The 19,370-nt window shown below is 51.6% G+C and overlaps 2 protein-coding genes across 2 annotated transcripts in view; one reads left to right on the forward strand and one right to left on the reverse strand.

Moving 5' to 3' along the window:
* Positions 1 to 5,643, forward strand: part of GOLGA1 (golgin A1) — a 74,921-nt gene extending 69,278 nt beyond the window's left edge. The window contains 4 exon segments of the mRNA XM_011931386.1: positions 2,530 to 2,589; positions 3,134 to 3,304; positions 3,817 to 3,903; positions 4,465 to 5,643. Of these exon segments, the coding sequence (XP_011786776.1) occupies positions 2,530 to 2,589; positions 3,134 to 3,304; positions 3,817 to 3,903; positions 4,465 to 4,545 (399 nt within the window). The 3' untranslated portion in view covers positions 4,546 to 5,643.
* A 1,966-nt stretch (positions 5,644 to 7,609) lies between these two features.
* ARPC5L (actin related protein 2/3 complex, subunit 5-like) lies at positions 7,610 to 16,127 on the reverse strand. Its single transcript, XM_011931388.1, is given in 4 exon segments — positions 7,610 to 8,455; positions 10,166 to 10,342; positions 11,564 to 11,666; positions 15,836 to 16,127. Coding segments are annotated over 4 exon segments (489 nt in total). The 5' UTR covers positions 15,982 to 16,127; the 3' UTR covers positions 7,610 to 8,392.
* Between the last annotated feature and the right edge of the window lie 3,243 nt (positions 16,128 to 19,370).

Consider the following 19,370-nt stretch of genomic DNA (forward strand, 5'->3'; position numbering starts at 1 on the left):
ATAAAGTAGCGAATGTACTTTTGGGACAGTGTCCAACCTCATGGTCAGCCAAGAGAATAGAAATCGAAGCCACACGGTACCATTTTACAAAATTGGGTGTGTTGGAGGTCACTTAAAATGCCTCACAGGGGAGGAGTTAGAAACACTTTTGTGGTCCTCTGACTCAGTCATTCCATTCCCAAGAGAAACACTGGGAATTCCTCACTTGGGGAAACAAAGCTTATCCCAGCTTTGTTTTAAAGTGGAAGCCCGGGCTGGGCACGGTGGCTCACTCCTGTAATCCCAGCACTTTGGGAGGCCGAGGAGGGCGGATCATGAGGTCAGGAGATCGAGACCAGCCTGGCTAACACAGTGAAACCCCGTCTCTACTAAAAAGACAAAAATAATTAGCCGGGCATGGCAGTGGGTGCCTGTAGTCCCAGCTACTTGGGAAGCTGAGGCAGGAGAATGGCATGAACCCAGGAGGCGGAGCTTGCAGTGAACCGAGATAGCACCACTGCACTCCAGCCTGGGCAACAGAGCGAGACTCCGTCTCAATCAATCAATCAATAAACAAAGTGGAAGCCCAGCCACGCAGTAAGACAGGGGCATCCCCGGGAGTTCCTGTCATACTAGACGTTACAATTAGGAAAGCTGGAGGAGGCAGTGGTGACTCTGATACATGAAAAAATGTATTTACAATTCCAGCCACACTGTGCAAGAATGGGGATGTGGACTGGGGGTACATGGAAGAACGCATTTAGATATATTACCATTGGGAGACTTCGAATAAATTTTTATTTAAAACCAGGCGCGGTGGTTCATGCCTGTAATTTCACCACTTTGGGAGGCCGAGGCAGGCAGATCGCCTGAGGCCAGGAGTTTGAGACCAGCTTGGCCAACATGGTGAAATCCCATCTCTACAAAAATGACAAAAATTAGCTGGGCATCGTGGCACACGCCTGGAATCCCAGCTACTCAGGAGGCTGAGGTGGGAGAATTGCTTGAACCCAGGAGGCAGAGGTTGCAGAGAGCCGAGATTGTACCACTGCACTCCGGCCTCAGGGACAGAGTAAGACTCTGTCTCAAAAAAAAAAAAAAAAAAATTCTTATATTATGAAGATTTTAGTTGAGAAAATAAGTCTCAGCATGTCTAGTGAATAATGGAATGTGCATGGAATGTGTAATAAATGTAAGGCTTATAATACTAATTAAACACCAAAGAAAATTAGCCAGGCGTGGTGGTGCACAGCTGTAGTCCCAGGTACTCGGGAGGTTGAAATGGGAGAATTGCTTGAGCCCAGCAGTTCAAAGACTGAGTCCAGCCTGGGCAACATAGTGACATGCTGTCTCTTAAAGAAAGAAAATGAAAAGAAGGCCAGGTGTGGTGGTTCATGCCTGTAATCCCAGCACTTTGGGAGGCCAAGGTGGGTGGATCACCCAAGGTCAGGAGTTTGAGACCAGCCTGGCCAACATGGTGAAACCCTGTCTCTACTAAAAATACAAAAATTAGCTGGGTGTGGGGGCGGGCACCTGTAATCCCAGCTACTCAGGAGGCTGAGGCAAGAGAATCGCTTGAACCCAGAAGGCAGAGGTTGCAGTGAGCCGAGATTATGCCACTGCACTCCAACCTAGGCAACAGAGCAAGACTCCGTCTCAAAACAATAAATAAAATTAGCTGTATGTGGTGGCACACAACTGTAATCCCAGCTACTTGGGAGGCTGAGGCAGGAAAATCATTTGAACCCGGGAGGCAGAGGTTGCAGTGAGCCAAGATTGCACCATTGCACTCCAACCTGGGCAACAAGAGTGAAACTCCATCTCAAAAAAAAAAGAAGAAAAAACAAGTTAGTCGGGATGGTGGTGTGCACCTATAATCTCAGCTACTTGAGAGGCTGAGGCAGGAGAATCACCTGAACCCGGGAGATTGAGGTTGCAGTGAGCTGAGATCGCGCCATTGTACTCCAGCCTGGGCGACAGCGAGAATCCATCTCAAAAAAAAAAAAAGAAAAGAAATTATCTTCCAAATTATTTATCTAAAACCAAATGTTGAGGAGTTGTGCAGAAAAACCATGATCTTGTTAGGGTATTCAAAACAAGCATTGCAGATTATTAATGTATTTCAAGAGAGTAGTAGTGATGAGAACCATAAGTCTTCACCTAAGTATCCTACTTGGGGATCACAGCATAAAAATCGAATTTTGATGGCAAAATCTATGGTCCAGAGCGTTTTCCAGCTGGGCTGTGTGTGGAGAACCAAGCCCCTGGGAAGGGATGGGCAGCACTGGGGCACTCATGTCCACACAGAGGGACTGTGGCCTCTGTGGGACGTGGAGACTCCAGTGTGTGAAAGCAGTGGCCCAAGAGGGTGACAGCCCAGCAGTCGTAGGCACAAGCACGCGACAGCTGAGCACCAGCCTCTCCGGATGACTTCTCAGGGCAGAGGCTCCTCACAGGTGTACCGGGGATCCCATGGGATCTTCGGATCTGTTTCCTTTGGTGAAACATGCATATAATGATTGACTTTCTGTGGGGTGGGGCTTGTCGCAGACCATAAAGCAGATGCAGCAGCGGATGCTGGAGCTCCGGAAGACTCTGCAGAAGGAGCTGGTGAGTGCCCATACAGGAGCTGGCCCCACTTCCCAGCCCTCCCCGTGCTGCCTGTGCTAGGTCCGCCTGAGGTCCCTCGCTGCCTATGCTCCCCCCAACCCCTAATTAATTGCAAGGGGTCACGGGGCAGTCCAGTGTTAGCTGGTGGGCCAGCCTGCCAGCCTGCATGCACCTCTGAAGCAGCTCCGTGGCTGCAGCCCTGCCTGCCTTCTCTGAGCCTGCGTCCTCATCTGAAAGGGGGGTTGTCTGCCACGCCAGCACAGCCACGCTCTAACAGTGTGTGTGGCAGAGGGCCTGGCCGATGCGGGATGCGAGCAGCTCCAGGCCCCAGGGACATGTGTTCTTGCCATGGATAAGGGAATATCTGAGTTTCCCCAAATGATGTCACTCCCTCCTCAAGCCCACCTGGAGGTGCTTCCTTCTCAGGTGGGGCCCTTTTTGCCCTACAATAGTGATCATGGTTTGGACCAGGTGAACCTCCCGTGTAATTTTTTCCACCTGCCTCAGACGGTTCAGTGTAACGTCTTTCCCACTGGTTTTTCAGAAAATCAGACCCGATAATGAGCTCTTCGAAGTCCGGGAGAAACCTGGACCTGAGATGGCAAACATGGCGCCTTCCGTCACGAATAACGCTGACCTGACGGATGCCCGCGAGATCAACTTTGAGTACCTTAAGCATGTGGTTTTAAAATTCATGTCCTGTCGCGAATCCGAGGTAAAGGGCTTTTGAGGTGTCTTTTGGGTATTGAGGCCCCGCCCTACAGTCTGTCTTGCAGGAACCCCTGCCCAGCCCATTTCTCCCTTTTCCTCATACATCCTGAATTGACGCCCTTGTGGGCGCTCAGTCATTTCTCCTGCTGGCGCTGGCCTGCGGGGTGAGCGGCTGGCAGGACAGGCCATGCAGGAACTGGCTCCTGGTGGGAGATGTGGGCTCCACTTCTAAATCCTGGCGTGGGTGCGGACGCCGGGAGCAGAATCCGCCCATCGCTCCTGGGTCCTGCCAAAGGGTAGGGTAGCTGCTGGGGAAATTCCCTGAAGCCTGCCAGGCCCCTGAGGATGCAGGGGAAGAAAGAACCTATCATTGCTGCCAAACTTCAGAGTGCCAGAGCGTCACCCACCACCTGGTCCTGCTAACCAAAGAAAGCAGGAAATGCCATGTACCTCCCCCCACCCCACCCCGCCTCACCTCCACCTTGGCCTATGGCAGCAAAACTTACTGTGTTTCAGGCTTTTCATCTTATAAAAGCTGTGTCGGTGTTGCTGAACTTTTCCCAAGAGGAGGAGAACATGCTCAAAGAAACTCTGGAATATAAGGTAGGGTTCTCTGGTCTACTGTTACAGCTTCCAAAATATGTCATCAGTCATCCCAGCAGTAGCAGTTGAAGACCCCTTAGCCCCACACCGGAACGTAGGTAACCAGCACAGCTGCATGATCAGCTTGGCTGCTGTTGGATGAACTTGATCCAGGCACTTTTTAGCAATGACATCCTTTGTGCCCAAACGTCTGTGCTGTACTTGACCAACAGGCCACGTGTTTTTCAAAGCATTTTCATTGATTGTGCTTTATTGAGAGCCCCAGGTCTGGCTCAGCACTCAAATTCCAAAAGTGTCTGCATAAATGCTCTAATAGGAAAAAAAAAAACCTAGTTCCACTACCTTGTTCCTGTCAACTCGGTGTTTTTCTCTCATTTCCCTCCTGTACTGAGCACGGGCCTGCAGACTGGTTATTGGAACCATCTTCTTGCTCTGCTCAGAGCCAAAGGCAGGATGCGTGGGGGGCAGGAGTGACAGCTCAGGGGAGGGGAGGGGTGGTTCAGTTTCCCTGGCACTAAGTCCTGATTTGCATCTCAGAAGCCTTTTCTGTTTCAAATGCAGATGTCATGGTTTGGGTCCAAACCAGCTCCCAAAGGCAGCATCCGGCCATCTATCTCAAACCCTCGGATACCATGGTCCTAGAGGGGACAACCCAAGGATGGAGCTCCGTGGGTTGACACTTTTTCTGTGAAAAGAACACTGACACACCAGTCTGGGTGGGTTTTTAATCACTGTAACTGCAGTATTTTGTACAAGCGTCTAAACATTGTTTACAAGACTAAGGCCCACTTCCCTGCAGGCTGACCTGAACCTCAGGGGGTAGCTGATCCTGTCATTCTGGTCACCAAACAGGAGGGCCCTGGCACTACCCAGATTTCCACAGTGCTGCTAATATCCCAGCTCCAGCCAGCACCCGGTCTGCACCTGAATCCTCTAACTTCACAGTAGCACTTACCGCTGAAGCCATCAGCATCTGGCAGGCACACCTGAGTCACCATGTAGCGATGCGAGGTAGAGACGGCCCTTTGAGATGGTGCCCGGCAGGCGAAACCCACCTGCCTCTGCCAGGAACAGCCAACTCCATGGGAACTCCATGGGAGTGGCTTTTAAAAATTCAGATGAGTTAGAAGCTTTTTATGCCTTCCTCTCAAGAAAACATTCTTTCACCTTGTCTCTCAAACCACCTAGAACTTTAGAGGATCCATCTTTAAGGGCCGGTGTGGATGAATGAGGAATATGCACCTTTCTGATGGTATCTCCACTTAAGAAAACTAGCAAATACATGAAAAGACCCTAAGTATAGTACCAAATACACTCAATTGCCTTTTTAATGAATGTACTTGTCTTGGATAGGTTGCTGGTAAACCATTTTAAACTATTTTTTATAGCTGAAGTTCTTCACTACTATAAACATGTCTTCTGTATTATAAAATCCATTTAACTGGTGTTCTTAAAATCAGAGCGTCCAGAGGGAATTCTTCCTGAAACTAGGATTCCCGTTCCTTTGTCTTCTCACTCGCACTCCGGCACTGCTCCCTCTGAAGCGCGGTGGGATCTGTCTTGATTCTGTGCTGCGTGGCAGCTGGGCGATGCAGATCACCTGTCTTCTGCTGAAGGACAGTCTGCTGTCTCCAGTGGGGCAGCAGCTGTCCCCCAGCCTTGATGGAGACATTGGGGCAGTCTACCTTGTGTGTGGAGCCACTCTCTCCCCCTTATCCCACCCCAAATACTTAAAATGACACTACAGGCCGGGCGCGGTGGCTCAAGCCTGTAATCCCAGCACTTTGGGAGGCCGAGACGGGCGGATCACGAGGTCAGGAGATCAAGACCATCTTGGCTAACACGGTGAAACCCCGTCTCTACTAAATACAAAAAACTAGCCGGGCGAGGTGGCAGGCGCCTGTAGTCCCAGCTACTCAGGAGGCTGAGGCAGGAGAATGGCATAAACCCGGGAGGCGGAGCTTGCAGTGAGCTGAGATCCGGCCACTGCACTCCAGCCTGGGCGACAGAGCGAGACTCCGTCTCAAAAAAAAAAAAAAAAAAAAATGACACTACACCCGGACGGCCCCCAGCTGGCTGCGGCACTTGTAGCATGCACGACTCTGGTAGTAACCAACAAAAATTTGTTTCATGGATTCCTCGTTACTGAGGAAAGGGAACATGCTGGTTCTGGAAAAACCACAATATTGAATCTGAAAGGAAACTGTTTATTGTTTGATGAAAGTTTCACTGGTTAAATAAAAAACTAAATTAATAACTGGAGCTCCTAAATTTATTATCCATTATCCAGTAATGGAAAGTTGTATTTCTCAATCATGCTTAGGGCCAAAAGAGGTATATACAATGTATGTCACAGAAAAACACTTATTTGCAACGTTAACCTAACAAAATTTCCATGAAGAACCAAGCCAGGGCAGCATCTCCTTAGTCCCAGCTCAGGCTCTCTGCCTTCCAGAGGCACCCTTCTCCAGTGACTGACCACCTCATCTGGCTCCTCCTTGCAGACACAGTTGTCCCTTGTTTAGAACACGAATTTCCATTTACCTGGTGGGAACACGAAACAGGAGTCTCTTCTCCAAGTTTGATGGGTAAGAGGCAGCCTTTTTTCAAAAAGTAGCATTTCCTTTCTCAACTGTTCCAGGAAAGCGTCTCTAAGACTGGGTAGCTCAAAGCCAGCCAAAGGCAGCTACTTTTCCACGGAAGCCCGTCCGCTGCCTCCGTGACGTCTCCAGCCCTTGAACTGGTCCCACACGTACCCCAAGTCCCACTCCTCAGCCGTTTTAGGTGTAGCTGTGGGGCCCGTTCCTAGGTCTGTACTCACTTTAGGGAGGCTTCACTGACTAGGCTTTCCTCCTGCATGTTGAATTTCCTTCAGCTTTAAGAGGAAGAGTGGAGTAAATATTCTAAGTGATTTAATGCACTTTGACTTGTATAAAACTTTCTGTGATAGCGACGGTATCTATAGCCCTTTATACAAGCGGTGGATCTTGAGCTCTCCTTCCATGTTGTAAATAGGGATTGTATTCTTGAAAACTGCTGTAGAAAATTCATCTGTGGTGCAATACACTTTTTGATTAAAGCTCTTCAATCCAGATGCAACTACAATGGATTTTACTAGTTTGGTGTGTCACTATTTCTTTGACTCATTAAATCTGGTATTTTGTGTCTCATATTTAACACTCCAAGGCAACTTCAAGGGCTAGAGAATGTGTGTCTTTCAGAAAGAACCTCCCCTGACTGGATTTGGGTGAATAAATGTAATTTAATGAAGCCAACAGCCTCATTCTGCCCCCCAAGAATTGCAGTGGTTCTGCAGAGGGGCTGTGGAGGGGAGGACTGTGTCACTTTGGTCAAAGTCTGTATCCAAGGGCTGTATGAGCCAGAGGAGCTTCAGGAGTGCGAATGGGGCCCTAACCTTTAACAGAATGCAAGCTGCAGTTACACGTGCTGAAAAGGAAAGAAAAGCATTTTTGCCCTTCAGAGAGGCTCTGTTATTGGTTATGGGGAACAAAATTATGCCTTCTATCTATTTGCTGACTGGTCCCCATTCCTGACGTTTAGTTCTTTAAAGAAAACTTGTCCATGCAGCAGTGATTCTGCGGCACAGCCAGCCCAGCATCAGGAGACCTGACCGGGCACATCTGAGGCCCCACCCTCAAAAGATTCCCAGTGCAATCCCACAAACTGAAGACTTCTAAAGCCTAGATCAATTATTAAATGTTTGGCACTTTATTAATTAAATAAGCTCCAAAATTAATTACATACAAATCAAAGGAGTAAGAAACAATAAATAGTTCATTCAGCAAACACCTCTCTGCAGCAGCCAGCGGCTCTGAGGCCAAGGCTGGCGTCCTGTGGCAGAGGGCCTGTGGATTGCCATGCTCGCTCCTACGGGTGACTCAACAGGGGCACAGGTCTACTCCTCCCACGTCGGGTTTCCGGAACAACTGAACTCTCATTCATTACCATCCCATTCATTACCATTTTTTTACATATATGAAACACACCGCAATGTATATACTAATAAGCCAAGAGCTTTATTGATGCAGCAGGCACTTTACAATGAGCCCAAGAGTGTCCACCTTCTCTGGGAAGACGGGATGTCTGTACAAACTCTTGGGTTTTTTTCCACTTCAAAAACACAAGCTCTCCCGTTTACCACAGCCCTTGGATCTGCACCTGCCCAAACCATCCCTCCCCCAGTGCACACAGGTGCACCTGACCAACGCCAGCCGCCACTCTGGTAGATCGTCAAAATGTCAGTTCTGCAGTACTCGGAGACAAAGGCATAGACTATCAGATCCTAAACAGGATTTAGGAAAGAGACGATTTTTCCCTCCACCTTCAAAATAAAATACATTTCAGCAGATACATGTCCTGAAATAGTTTACTTGGGAGTTCCTAGGAAGATGGTCCATTGTCAATCCCTTCTTCACCAGCCTGGGCATCCAGAATTCTTCTCAAGGTAACATGAGTCTTTTTATTTTTTTTAAACAGTCTTTCTTGCTGTAAGAACTCTTATAATGGAGCCTAGTCCTCCTACTGCTAAGGCCTGTGGGGGCAGGAAAAGAAAACGTGTCAGATGAGACCTGGCTGGCCAAGGGGAGCCTGGCTTGCCAGAGACAGGGGGGACATTCCCTGACCTAGATCCCATCACAGACCCTCGAAAGAGGATTCCTGAGACAGAGCACATTCTAGGGAAGGAGCCCTGTCCTGGAGCCATGGGGTCCTGAAAGCTGCCAGCTCTTGAGCAGAACTGGCTTGAGAACGTGTCACCAAGCACACAAAGCAGAGCCCCTCGAGTTTCCCTTTTGAGACAGGGTGTCACTCTGTTGCCCAGATCACAGCTCACTGCACAGCCTCGATGTCCTGGGCTCAAGCGATCCTCCTGAGTAGCTGGGACCACAGGTGTGCACCACCATGCCCAGCTATTTTATTTTATTTTTTTGAGATGGAGTTTCGCTTTTGTTGCCCAGGCTGGAGTGCAGTGGCACAATCTCAGCTCACTGCAACCCCGCCTCCCCGGTTCAAGCGATTCTCCTGCCTCAGCCTCCCAAGTAGCTGGGATTACAGGCGCCCACCGCCCCCCCCCCCCCCGCCAGCTAATTTTTGTATTTTTAGTAGAGATGGGGTTTCATCATGTTGCCCAGGCTGGTCTCGAGGCTGGTCAAAGTCTTGGGATTACAGATGTGAGCCACCGCACCCTGCCTAATTTGTTTTTTTGTAGAGATGGGGTCTCACTACATTGCCTGGGCTGGTCTCGAACTCCTGGGCTCCAGCGATCCTTCTGCCTCAGCCTCACAAAGTGCCGAGTTTACAGATGCACACAAGCCCACTGAGTGCCGCCTACTGAGGTGGCTGGCAGGCACCAAGCTGCCTTAAAGGGACGAGAGGGCCTGGCCTTCCCATCATACAGAGGACTTGTTCACTTCCTTCTGAGCCCAGGAGAGTGGAGGCCAAGGAGGCACAGCACACCCACCAGCAGACCTAAGGCCACAACCACAGCCCAGCACCACCACCACCTTCAGGACTGGCCCACTGTAAAACCCCCTCTTCCAACTCAACACTGAGCCTCTGAGGAAGGCAGGCACGTTAGTAACTGCCTGGTCTGCTTTAATGGTGGGCGTGCTTACTGTGGCACTAGGGGTGTGCGGGGGAGGGTGTGGGAGGCAGCCCCAGTGGTACAGGCAGGACACAGGCTGCCAAAGGCCTTGCTCTCACACAGACCCAAGCGAAGGGCAGACAGAGCTCTTTCTGCATCACCTGGATGAAGGCCATATTAAGCGAGGTCAAGGTTTCTGCCCACTGCTCACTCTGGCCTGGTAAGGCTGAGGCCAGGGCAGGAAGCCCTTAGAGCTGGCTGGAGGACTTTATTTCTAAGAACCCCCGACAGCTGCCTCCACCACTGCAAAGTATCACGAAGCCCCAACCAACCAGCAAGCCCCCTTCCTACCTAGACTCCCCGACCACCTTACCATGCCATGTTATCTGCCCACATGTCCTGTACCAAGGGCACCCTGTCCTGCCTGGCATAAATCGGCAGCTAAAAGCAAAAAAGTAACTGCGATGACCAGAAACAGCAAGTCCCTACCAGGAGCTTTCTTGGGAGAGGGAAGTGACCAGATGTCCCAGGTTGGGGCTCGTCCTCTGACCCCACACGCCTAGCAGACCATCCTAGGTTTGTTCTGGAAAATCTGGCCTGCTGATTGAACACTGGGGCAAGCCAGGTGGCTCACTGGGGTGCATGGCAGCATTCACATACCTTTTCGTGCCACTGGAGTAACACTGCACTGCTATTTTCTGTGGGCTTCTCAAAGCCTTTATAAATGTACTTCATTAACAAGTCAACACCGTTTCTGTCCAGTGACTGCACGGCCTGCTCAATCTCGCTGCTCTTGAAGTTTGTGAGCACTTTCAGCACCACGCCCTGGGCTCGCTCCTGCAGACGAAAAGGAGCAAGTGAGGCCCAAAGCTGTGCAGGCCGCCATGCCCCACACCAAAGCAAGGACACAGGTCTCCAGAAACACCACCCAGTTTCTAATTCGTCCAGGATGGTTAAAATAAGTAGGCTAGAACGTCTTTTGTGTATTTAAATTTCAAAGTATCTTTTATTTATGCCAACAAGTTATTCTACTTATTTTGGGGGGACTAAGTAGTTTACTACGACTAGTATCAACTCTGAGAGAGAGAGAGAAAATAAAAAAGAGGGAGAAAGAGAGGGAGAGAGGGGCGGGGTCTCGCTCTGTTGCCTAGGCTGGACTGCAGTGGTGCAAGCTCAGCTCATTGCAGCCTCTCCCAGGCTCAAGCAATCCTCCCACCTCAGTTAGGGCTACAGGCACACACCACCATGCCCAGCTAATTATTTTTTTTTACTGTTTAATACTGACAAAGTCTCGCTATGTTGCCCAGGCTGGTCTCAAACTCCTGAGCTCAAGTGATCCTTCCATCTACCAAAGTGCTGGGATTACAGGCATAAACCACGGCACCCAGCCCATCACTATTTTAGATGACACCAATAAGGCCTTATTATACTCCACAATGGTGGTGGACTATCAAAAAATAAAACCAAGTTGACTCGACTGTAGCATCCCTCGTGTTCACACCCAGAAGGGTGGGGCCGTTCCCCAGAACTCTCACTGTGAAGGTGCAGCTGTCGGTGACATCAAGATGCTGTCACAGCTGCTAGAATCCCAGCTGCAGGGAGACCCCTTTCCCTGAACCAAATTTTAGCCTTGGTGATGCAGTAGGCATAATTTAGTTTTTAGAAGGTAGGAAAGCATACAGGTACTTAAAATCCTTGGGCAGACAAAGCCTATCCAGGCTGTAGGAGCATAAGCACCACAGGTGAGTGAATTCATGCATTTTCCTCATCAGCCAGGGCCAGGGTGACTTCTCAGCCTACGAGGCCACGAGCGGCAGTGAAGGCTTCCGTGGGGAGTTTCTCGTATAAACACTGACAGCTTTGATGTCAGAGGAGCCTCACCACCTAGGGAGTGCCAGGAGGCTCCCGTGGAAGCACTGCCCAGTGCCAGCTCACTCCCTCTGATGCGGATGAAACGGACGCCGCCCAGAGCCCCGAGGAGCTCACACTCCCACTGGGCAGACACCCACAGCCCTGGTCCCAACAGCACCCAGCAGAGCCGCAGCGCCACCCCTTTACCTTCACAGCTTGATTCTTGGTGTTGACGGGAGAGTTCCGCAAGGCTGCATGGAATGCCCGAAGCATGTCCCCTGTGCATCACCACCAGTTAAGGATGGCTAGGCTCAAGCACGTCCACGCTGTCATTAACAAGCTCACTTCAGAAACAGCTCAGGGAACAGTCAGATGGGATCTCATCCATACCACCCACCTTCCACAGCTTCCAGGTGGGCAGAGACTGTTTATCGCCCGCACGGGGAGGGTGCAGGGCACCTCTGCCAACCATGCAAACCCTCCTCCTTCCTCCCTCTCTAGCTTCCCCATCAAAGCACTGCCCTTGAGGGGTAACTTGATGTAAAACTGGATTGCGCTCACTTGCACCTGCTTGGTGCTGGGCACTGTATCTCCCCTACTGGATCCTCACAGCACCCCGTACATGTGAACTGGAGGCCGTTCTCATCTTCTCACTCTAAAAAAGGGGGAAATGTAGGTACAAAGGAGATCTCCTAACTCTTCATCAATTAAACTATTAAGGAAATTAAGATATGCTAGAACTTCTAAGACCTACTAGGATCAATGAGGTCCCAACTGTTACCTGGAAAGAGTTTATCAATCTAACAGAAGCTTTTGTCAACAATAAGCCAGTCTCCACCCTTACCCCCCAACCTAAGTTGCAATCCTGACAACACATTCTTTGCCGAGTTCTGAATACCCAGCATGCAAAAGAAAATTACAATCTGGGTTAGGTCCCCAAAGGTGACACCTATTTTAAACTGAATTACATCAGCCAACTTTCATTTCCTCGTGTGAAACACTGGCTTCAGCCAAAAAGCTTCAAAAATAGAACAAGGAATGGCTTCTGCCCAATCGGGTCTCTACTCCTCTTCACGCAGTGATACCCATGTGCAGACAGGAAGGGCCTTCGGAGCAGAGCTGAATCTCCTGGCTTCCCCAGTGTGAGCTCCATCTTGAGTGAGCTGGGTCTGCGCCACCAGGCGAGCCACTCCCAGCCCTGGTTCCCCAGCTCCCTGCTTGGCTCTGATCCACCTTCCACACTCACGAGGCAGCCCAGTCCCTCTGTCTTTCAGCTCTGGAGTTTCTTTTCCCCATCCAAACAAGGCCAGCCTGATATCAGCCACTGATAACCGCTACCTTTTAACTCTTTCTTTTTTTTTTTTGAGATGGAGTCTCCCTCTATCGCCCAGGCTGGAGTGCAGTGGTGCCATCTCGGCTCACTGCAAGCTCTGCCTCCCGGGTTCATGCCATTCTCCTGCTTCAGCCTCCCAAGTAGCTGGGACTACAGGCACCCGTCACCACACCTGGCTAATTTTTTTTTTTTGTATTTTTAGTAGAGACGGGGTTTCACTGTGTTAGCCAGGATGTTCTCAATCTCCTGACCTCATGATCCGCCCACCTCGGCCTCACAAAGTGCTGGGATTACAGGCGTGAGCCACCACGCCCGTACCTTGTAACTCTTTTCTAATGTGGTGTCTCCAAAGCAATAAGCAGGATCCCATAGGCTGAACAGAAAACATAGGCTCACTTGCTCTTCATGTAAACCTGGCATAACTAACAAATGGAATCATTCAAATGATGGATGGGGAACGGCAGGGATAAAACTAGTCCACGGGGGCAAAAAGCCGCTGCTGTGGCGTTACCTCAGCACCATGTGTCCAGCAATCACTCGGCCCATTGATGGGTGAGGGCCTTCAGCAGCTGGGTGATGTGGGGTGCAGGGAGGGCCTCCCTGAAATCACCTATCATTCATGAAGCTGGCTCTCATACTTGGCTGGCGTTAGACCTTTTCAGAGAATAGGCTGTGGTGCTGGGGAAACCCTGCCCAGCCCTTCATCTCTAGATCTTCCTCAATCACAGCACAACTGACACTGTGGACCCAGGATTCTCTGACGTGGGATCTTAGCGGTGGGTCATAGGCCTCTGCCCACTGGATTCCAGTGGCATCCCCAAGCTGTAACTATCAAAATGTCTCTAATTTCCTGAGGTGGAGGGGAGGGGTGCAAAATCGCTCAAAACCACTGCTGTGGACACAGCCCTGATCCAGAAGTCTAGAAGCTGCTTCACTGAGCGGGAAAGGAACTCATACTTTTAAACTGCCACAAGGTCTCGGATCCTGTGCCTGGTACTTTCACACGCCATCTCATTCCAAAAATCCCAGTAACAATAATCATGATCTCATTTTAAAGGCAATGGAATTGAGGCTCAGAGAACGGAAATTACCTGCACAAGGTCACAAAACTAAGCTGTCTAGATGGCCCTCGCACCCAAGCTCCTCCCACAATCCCGTGCTGCCGCTCTAGCTGCAGACCTGAGCAGACACTTGCTGTGTGCCCAGTGATGCTGATGTCAGCCCATGAGGCTCCCACAGAACCTAGGAAGCCAGCACGGCTGTCTGCCACGTAACAGAGGAGGATGCTGAGTTGTGAAAGGGTATGTGACCTATCCGAGGTCAGAGCCAGAGCATGATAGCGCGCGGTGTGCGAAGATGCACAGCCGAGTTCCTTCTACTCCATCTGCGTGATCTCCCGCCACACACACTTCCCTATATAGCCCCAGGACAGGGTCCCTCTCTGCCCTCCCCAACCCCAATCCATCTATCCCTCTCCCTGCTCCCCTGTCCTCAACGGTCTAAGTCCAATTCTTGGCACATGATAGAGACTCAATAAATATCAGTTCCATTCTCCTCCCTACCTGGCTCCGGTATTTGCCAGGGTTTCAGTTATCTTTATCAGCTAACCTCCCTTTCCCCAACCCCAGGTGGAACAAGGTTTCTGATGCTGCCATGAATGGAGAAACGACCATCCCCGGCATTTGCTAAGCCCAGGCCTCTAAGCAGCCTCAAGGAACCTGTCACCAGGCAGGGGAGTCCCAAGACATGACCTTCAACAAGGCTCTGCACCCAGACCGAGGCAGCAGCTGACAGGCTTGACCTCATTTGTTCAATGAGGGTCCTGGGCCAAAGGCCTCACCTCGGAGCCCCCTTCAGCACTGACTCTCCATAAGCCAGGCCCTGCACCCGACTACAACCAACCTTGCCTCCTGGGAACCCTTCCCTTGACCCCATTTCATAACTAGGGTGGACTGGGAGATCCTGATGGGGCAGTAATGACAAGCTTGAATCTCCACTTCCGAAAACACATTCCTGTTCAAACCAAGTCTGAAGGTTTTCGTTTTAAAGGCACACTGAGGAGCACTGCCGGGCTCCCCCTAAAGCAGCAGGTCCCACTTTCTAAGCTGAGTCAACTGGTTCAACACCGAGAACCTGATTTATGTACAGCAGGGGCCTCCAACCCTGCCCCCGCCCGTGCGGGGGGAGGGGACATGCTTCCTGGAACACCATTTGAATAAAGAAAAATCCTTCCGGTGAGAATAAGTCAGTTTCCTGCGCTCATACTGCTAAAGGACCAAGCAAGGCTGTGACAATCACCTCTATTTTTAATCTTTTCTAAATGCTGTTTTCTGTGGCCACAAGAACAGTCATTTCCAGGCGTGGGGCTCTACTTTCACACTTCACTTCAAGGTGTCTGGTTTTTCTTAGCTCTGAACTACTAGTTCTTTCCGCTGCTTCCTGCACCAGAAGGGTACAGGGGGGAGCCAAGACTCACTTGCTGAGCGTAGCTGAGACCACCGAGGTGACCAGAGGAACCATAGGGTTCCCCTTTCTCAGCATTAAGCGGGAGGGTTAGACTGACTGGGGGAGGAGAGGCACCACCTCAGACCCCAGGGCTGAAATACGGCGGCCGCCTCCACTCCCTCCTGGGGCCTGTCTTCCCCACAGCAGTCCACCCACCTGTCTTCACGCCCTGCGGCAATCTGGCCCCGGAAGACCGCGCCCCAGCCTCACCGATCACTCGGTTACTCAGATACGGCTCACCTCCGCCCTGCCGCCGACCCAGCCCCGCCATAGGCCCGATTTCCTGCAAGGAACGGACGGAGTGCTGGGGCCCCCAGGAAGGGACAGCGTGAGGGGACGAGGAGGCAAGAGGGAAAGAGAGCGCGGGACCTGCGGGGCTACCGAGGGAGCCCATCCACCGGGTCCAAGGGCCTGCGGGGCTGCGCTGCACAAGAAGGGGCCAGGGCTGGGGAGGAAGGACCCAGGGAGACCAGGACTCAGGGGAGCACGGCCCAGGGGAGTCAGGTCGGCAGGGAGTTGAAGGCTGACCTGAGGGGGCCGGGGGTCGGAGACAGCGGAGGCCCGCCCGAAGGGGCCCGAGAAGGTGGGAAGGTGGGAAGGCCGCGCGCAGGCCCGGACGCCGCGTCAGGGAAGGATATTGCCGCAGGAGCCCGTCCACCTCGCTCGGGTCCGGGCCTGGCTCCGCCGCCGCCGCCGCCGCCTCCTCCTGCTCGTCCACAAATTTGTTCTCATCAAATTCGTCGATGTCCACCCGGCGGAAGCGCGAGGACAACGTGTTCCGGGCCATGGCGGGAGCTCGGCGCCCGCTCAGCCGGCTCCACTCGCGGCCCGACCTCAGCTCTGCTCCACTCGCACCGGCTCCGGCTCGGGGGCGGGAAGCGGCCACCAGGCTGCTCCCAGCACCTCCTCCACTGCCTCCGCGCGCAGCCGCCGCCGCCCGCCCACTTCCGGCACACACCGGATCCGGAAGCGTCATCAGGGGCGGGGCGGAACCTGGCCCCTGGAGTGCGGTGTGGGGTCTCCGCGGCCTTTCTGACCTCAGTATCCCTTCCGCGGAGCCTCTGTCTTACCACTGAGGAGCGGCCGCCCGGTATCCTTGCAGGCCCCGCATCGTGTGTGCCGTAACCGCGCTGGTTATCCGGCTTTCCCGCGCTTCTGAGGAGCCCCTGGCCTCAGCAGGGCCCGGCGCGGGCTCCCGGGGTGATGCCTGCCTGGACAGGGGAAGGCCGGGCCCCCGGGAGAAGGCTCGCGGCTCTACTTCTCGAGTGCCGGCAAGCTTCTTGGAGAAGAAACCTTCGAGCTGATGACTGAGGGATGAGTAGGAGTTCTGTGCCCGGGGAGTGACGCGGAAGGGGTCTGTGTCTCGGAACCTTGAACGCCGCCACACTTAGCACGAGGAGGCCGCCTGTACACAGAGGCGACCGTTAAAGGAGTGGGAGGCTTTAAAGACGTTTAGTGCGATCAGAGGGCTGACAAGGCGTTGAAGACGTTGTGACTCGAGGGATTCTGCGACCCCACGTGTGTAGTAGTCACCTTGACCAGGTAGTTGGGGCCCCAGGAGAGGGAGATGGCCCTGTGGCCACTGTCCTGGCAGGAGAGGCCTGGCTTGAGAGGCACATCTTGATAGAAACCAAATTCTCAGAATCTGAGATGGGGGAAAGCGGGTTAGGGAAGTCAAGGACGACTCTGAGGTGTCAGATTTGGGGCCTGGGCTGTTATCCCAGGGGTTCTGTCAATTGATCTTAGCCTTAGGGTAAGTAAAATGGGTCTTTTTATATGATACTGTGAAAACTATTTTCATCTAATAGTACTCTTCTTAATAAAAGTCAGTAGTTGGAATGTGATTCATTTTTACTGCTTCGAATACTTCTCATTGAACTGTGTCTAAAGATCAAAACACTATTGCCAGACTATGATGCAACCTAATCTTCCGTGGTAACCAGGATACAGACTCCCATAGTGGGAAACTGGCGCTAAAGAAAAGTCTCCGCCTGTAATCCCAGCACTGCGGGAGCCGAGGCAGGCGGATCACCTGAGATCAGAAGTTTAAGACCAGCCTAACCAAAATGCTGAAACCCCGTCTCTACTAAAAATACAAAATTAGCCGGGTGTGGTGGTGCAGGCCTGTAATCCCAGCTACTCGAGAGGCTGAGGCAGGAGAATGGCTTGAAACCGGGAGGCGGAGCTTGCAGTGAGCTGAGATCCGGCCACTGCACTCCAGCCTGGGCGACAGAGCGAGACTCTGTCTCAAAAAAAAAAAAAAAAAAAAAAAAAAAAAGGGTCTCAGGGGTCCTGGAAACACGAAAAGCCCACCTGCAATACAGTTCCATATCTGGGAAAAAGTCTTTGTGATTCAGGCCTGCTGTGAGACAGCAGAAATTCATATCCCCAGAACATCCAGGTCAGAAGGAACTTGAACCCAGAAGTGCCCATTTTACCAGTAAAGAAACAGCCCACAAAGAAACTGGTAAATGGAATAATGTCCCTGCTCATGGTCATGGACTTTCATTCCAGCCAGGGAGACAGCATTTAAAAATTCGTATTATACTATGTCAGGGCTGACAGTGTTGAGGGGGGAAAAAAATCATGCGGTGCCTGAGTGTGCCTTAGATAAAGTAATCAAAGAAGGTGTCCTGGCCGGGTGCAGTGGCTCACACCTGTAATCCCAGCACTTTGGGAGGCCGAGGTGGGTGGATCACTTGAAATCAGAAGTTCAAGACCAGCCCGGCCAACATGGCGAAACCCCGTCTCTACTGAAAATACAAAAATTAACCGGGCAAGATGGTGTGCACCTGTAGTCCCAGTTAGTCGGGAGGCTGAAGCAGGAGAATCTCCTAAACCCAGGAGGCAGAGGTTGTAGTGATTGGACATCGCACCACTGCACTCCAGCCTGGGCGACGGAACAGGACTCTGTCTCAAAAAAGAAAAAAAAAGACCGGGCGCAGTGGCTCACACCTGTAATCCCAGCACTTTGGGAGGCCGAGGCTGGCAGATCACCTGAGGTCGGGAGTTTGAGACAGCCTGGCCAACATGGTGAAACCCTGTCTCTATACACAAAAATTAGCTGGGCATGATGGCACGCACCTGTAATCCCAGCTACTTGGGAAGTTGAGCGGGAGAATCACTTGAACCCAGGAGGCGGAGGTTGCAGTGAGCCGAGATCATGCCATTGCACTCCAGCCTGGGCGACGAAATGAGACTCTATCTCAAAAAAAAAAGGTGTCCCTGAGGAGGTGACACTGAACAGAGACTGGAAGGAAATGAAGGCGGCAACTAAGCGAAGGCTCAGAGGTTGGGGTGGGCTGGGTATATTTGAGAAACAGCCAGAAACAGAAGAGAGATGAGATGGAGGTTGGGAGGAGAGTAGGGCTCTGTAGGCCAAGGAAAGGACTCAGTCTTAATTCAAATGGGACAGCTCTGGAAATTCTGAGCAGAACAGTGATATGATCAGAGGTCTGAATTGTTTGAAAAGGATCTTCTAAGCAACTGTATTGAGAACACATCTGGGATCGAGAACCAAAGTAGAGAGGTGATTTAGATGGTGACAGCAACCGTCCAGGGGATAGTGGTAGCCCAAGCCAGGCAGGGGCCAACGAGGATGGTGGGAACAAGTTGGGTAAGTTTTTTTTTTTATTTTTTTGAGACGGAATTTCGCTCTTACTGCCCAGGCTGGAATGCAATGGGGCTATCTCAGCTCACTGCAACCTCGGCCTCCCGGGTTCAAGCGATTCTCCTGCCTCAGCCTCCCGAGTAGCTGGGATTACAGGCGTGCACCACCATGGCCAGCTAATTTTGTATTTTTAGTAGAAATGGGGTTTCTTCATGTTGGTTGGCCTGGTATGGAACTCCTGACCTCAGGTGATCCACCCACCTCTGCCTCCCGAAGTGCTGGGATTACATTGAGCCACTGCACCCAGACAACTTTTTTTTTGAGATGGAGTCTCACTCTATTGCTCATGCTGGAGTGCAGTGGCATGGTCTCGTCTCACTACACCCTCTACCTCCCAGGTTCAGGTGATTCTCCTGCCTCAGCCTCTGGAGTAGCTGGGATTACCGGCGCCTGCCACCACACCTGGCTAACTTGTATTTTTAGTAGAGACTGGGTTTCACCATGTGGGCCAGGCTGGTCTCAAACTCCTGACCTCAGGTGATCCACCTGCCTCAGCCTCCCAAAGT

Source organism: Colobus angolensis, unplaced genomic scaffold, assembly GCF_000951035.1.
Source record: "Colobus angolensis palliatus isolate OR3802 unplaced genomic scaffold, Cang.pa_1.0 Scaffold9, whole genome shotgun sequence".
In the NCBI taxonomy this organism is placed as follows: Eukaryota; Metazoa; Chordata; class Mammalia; order Primates; family Cercopithecidae; genus Colobus; species Colobus angolensis.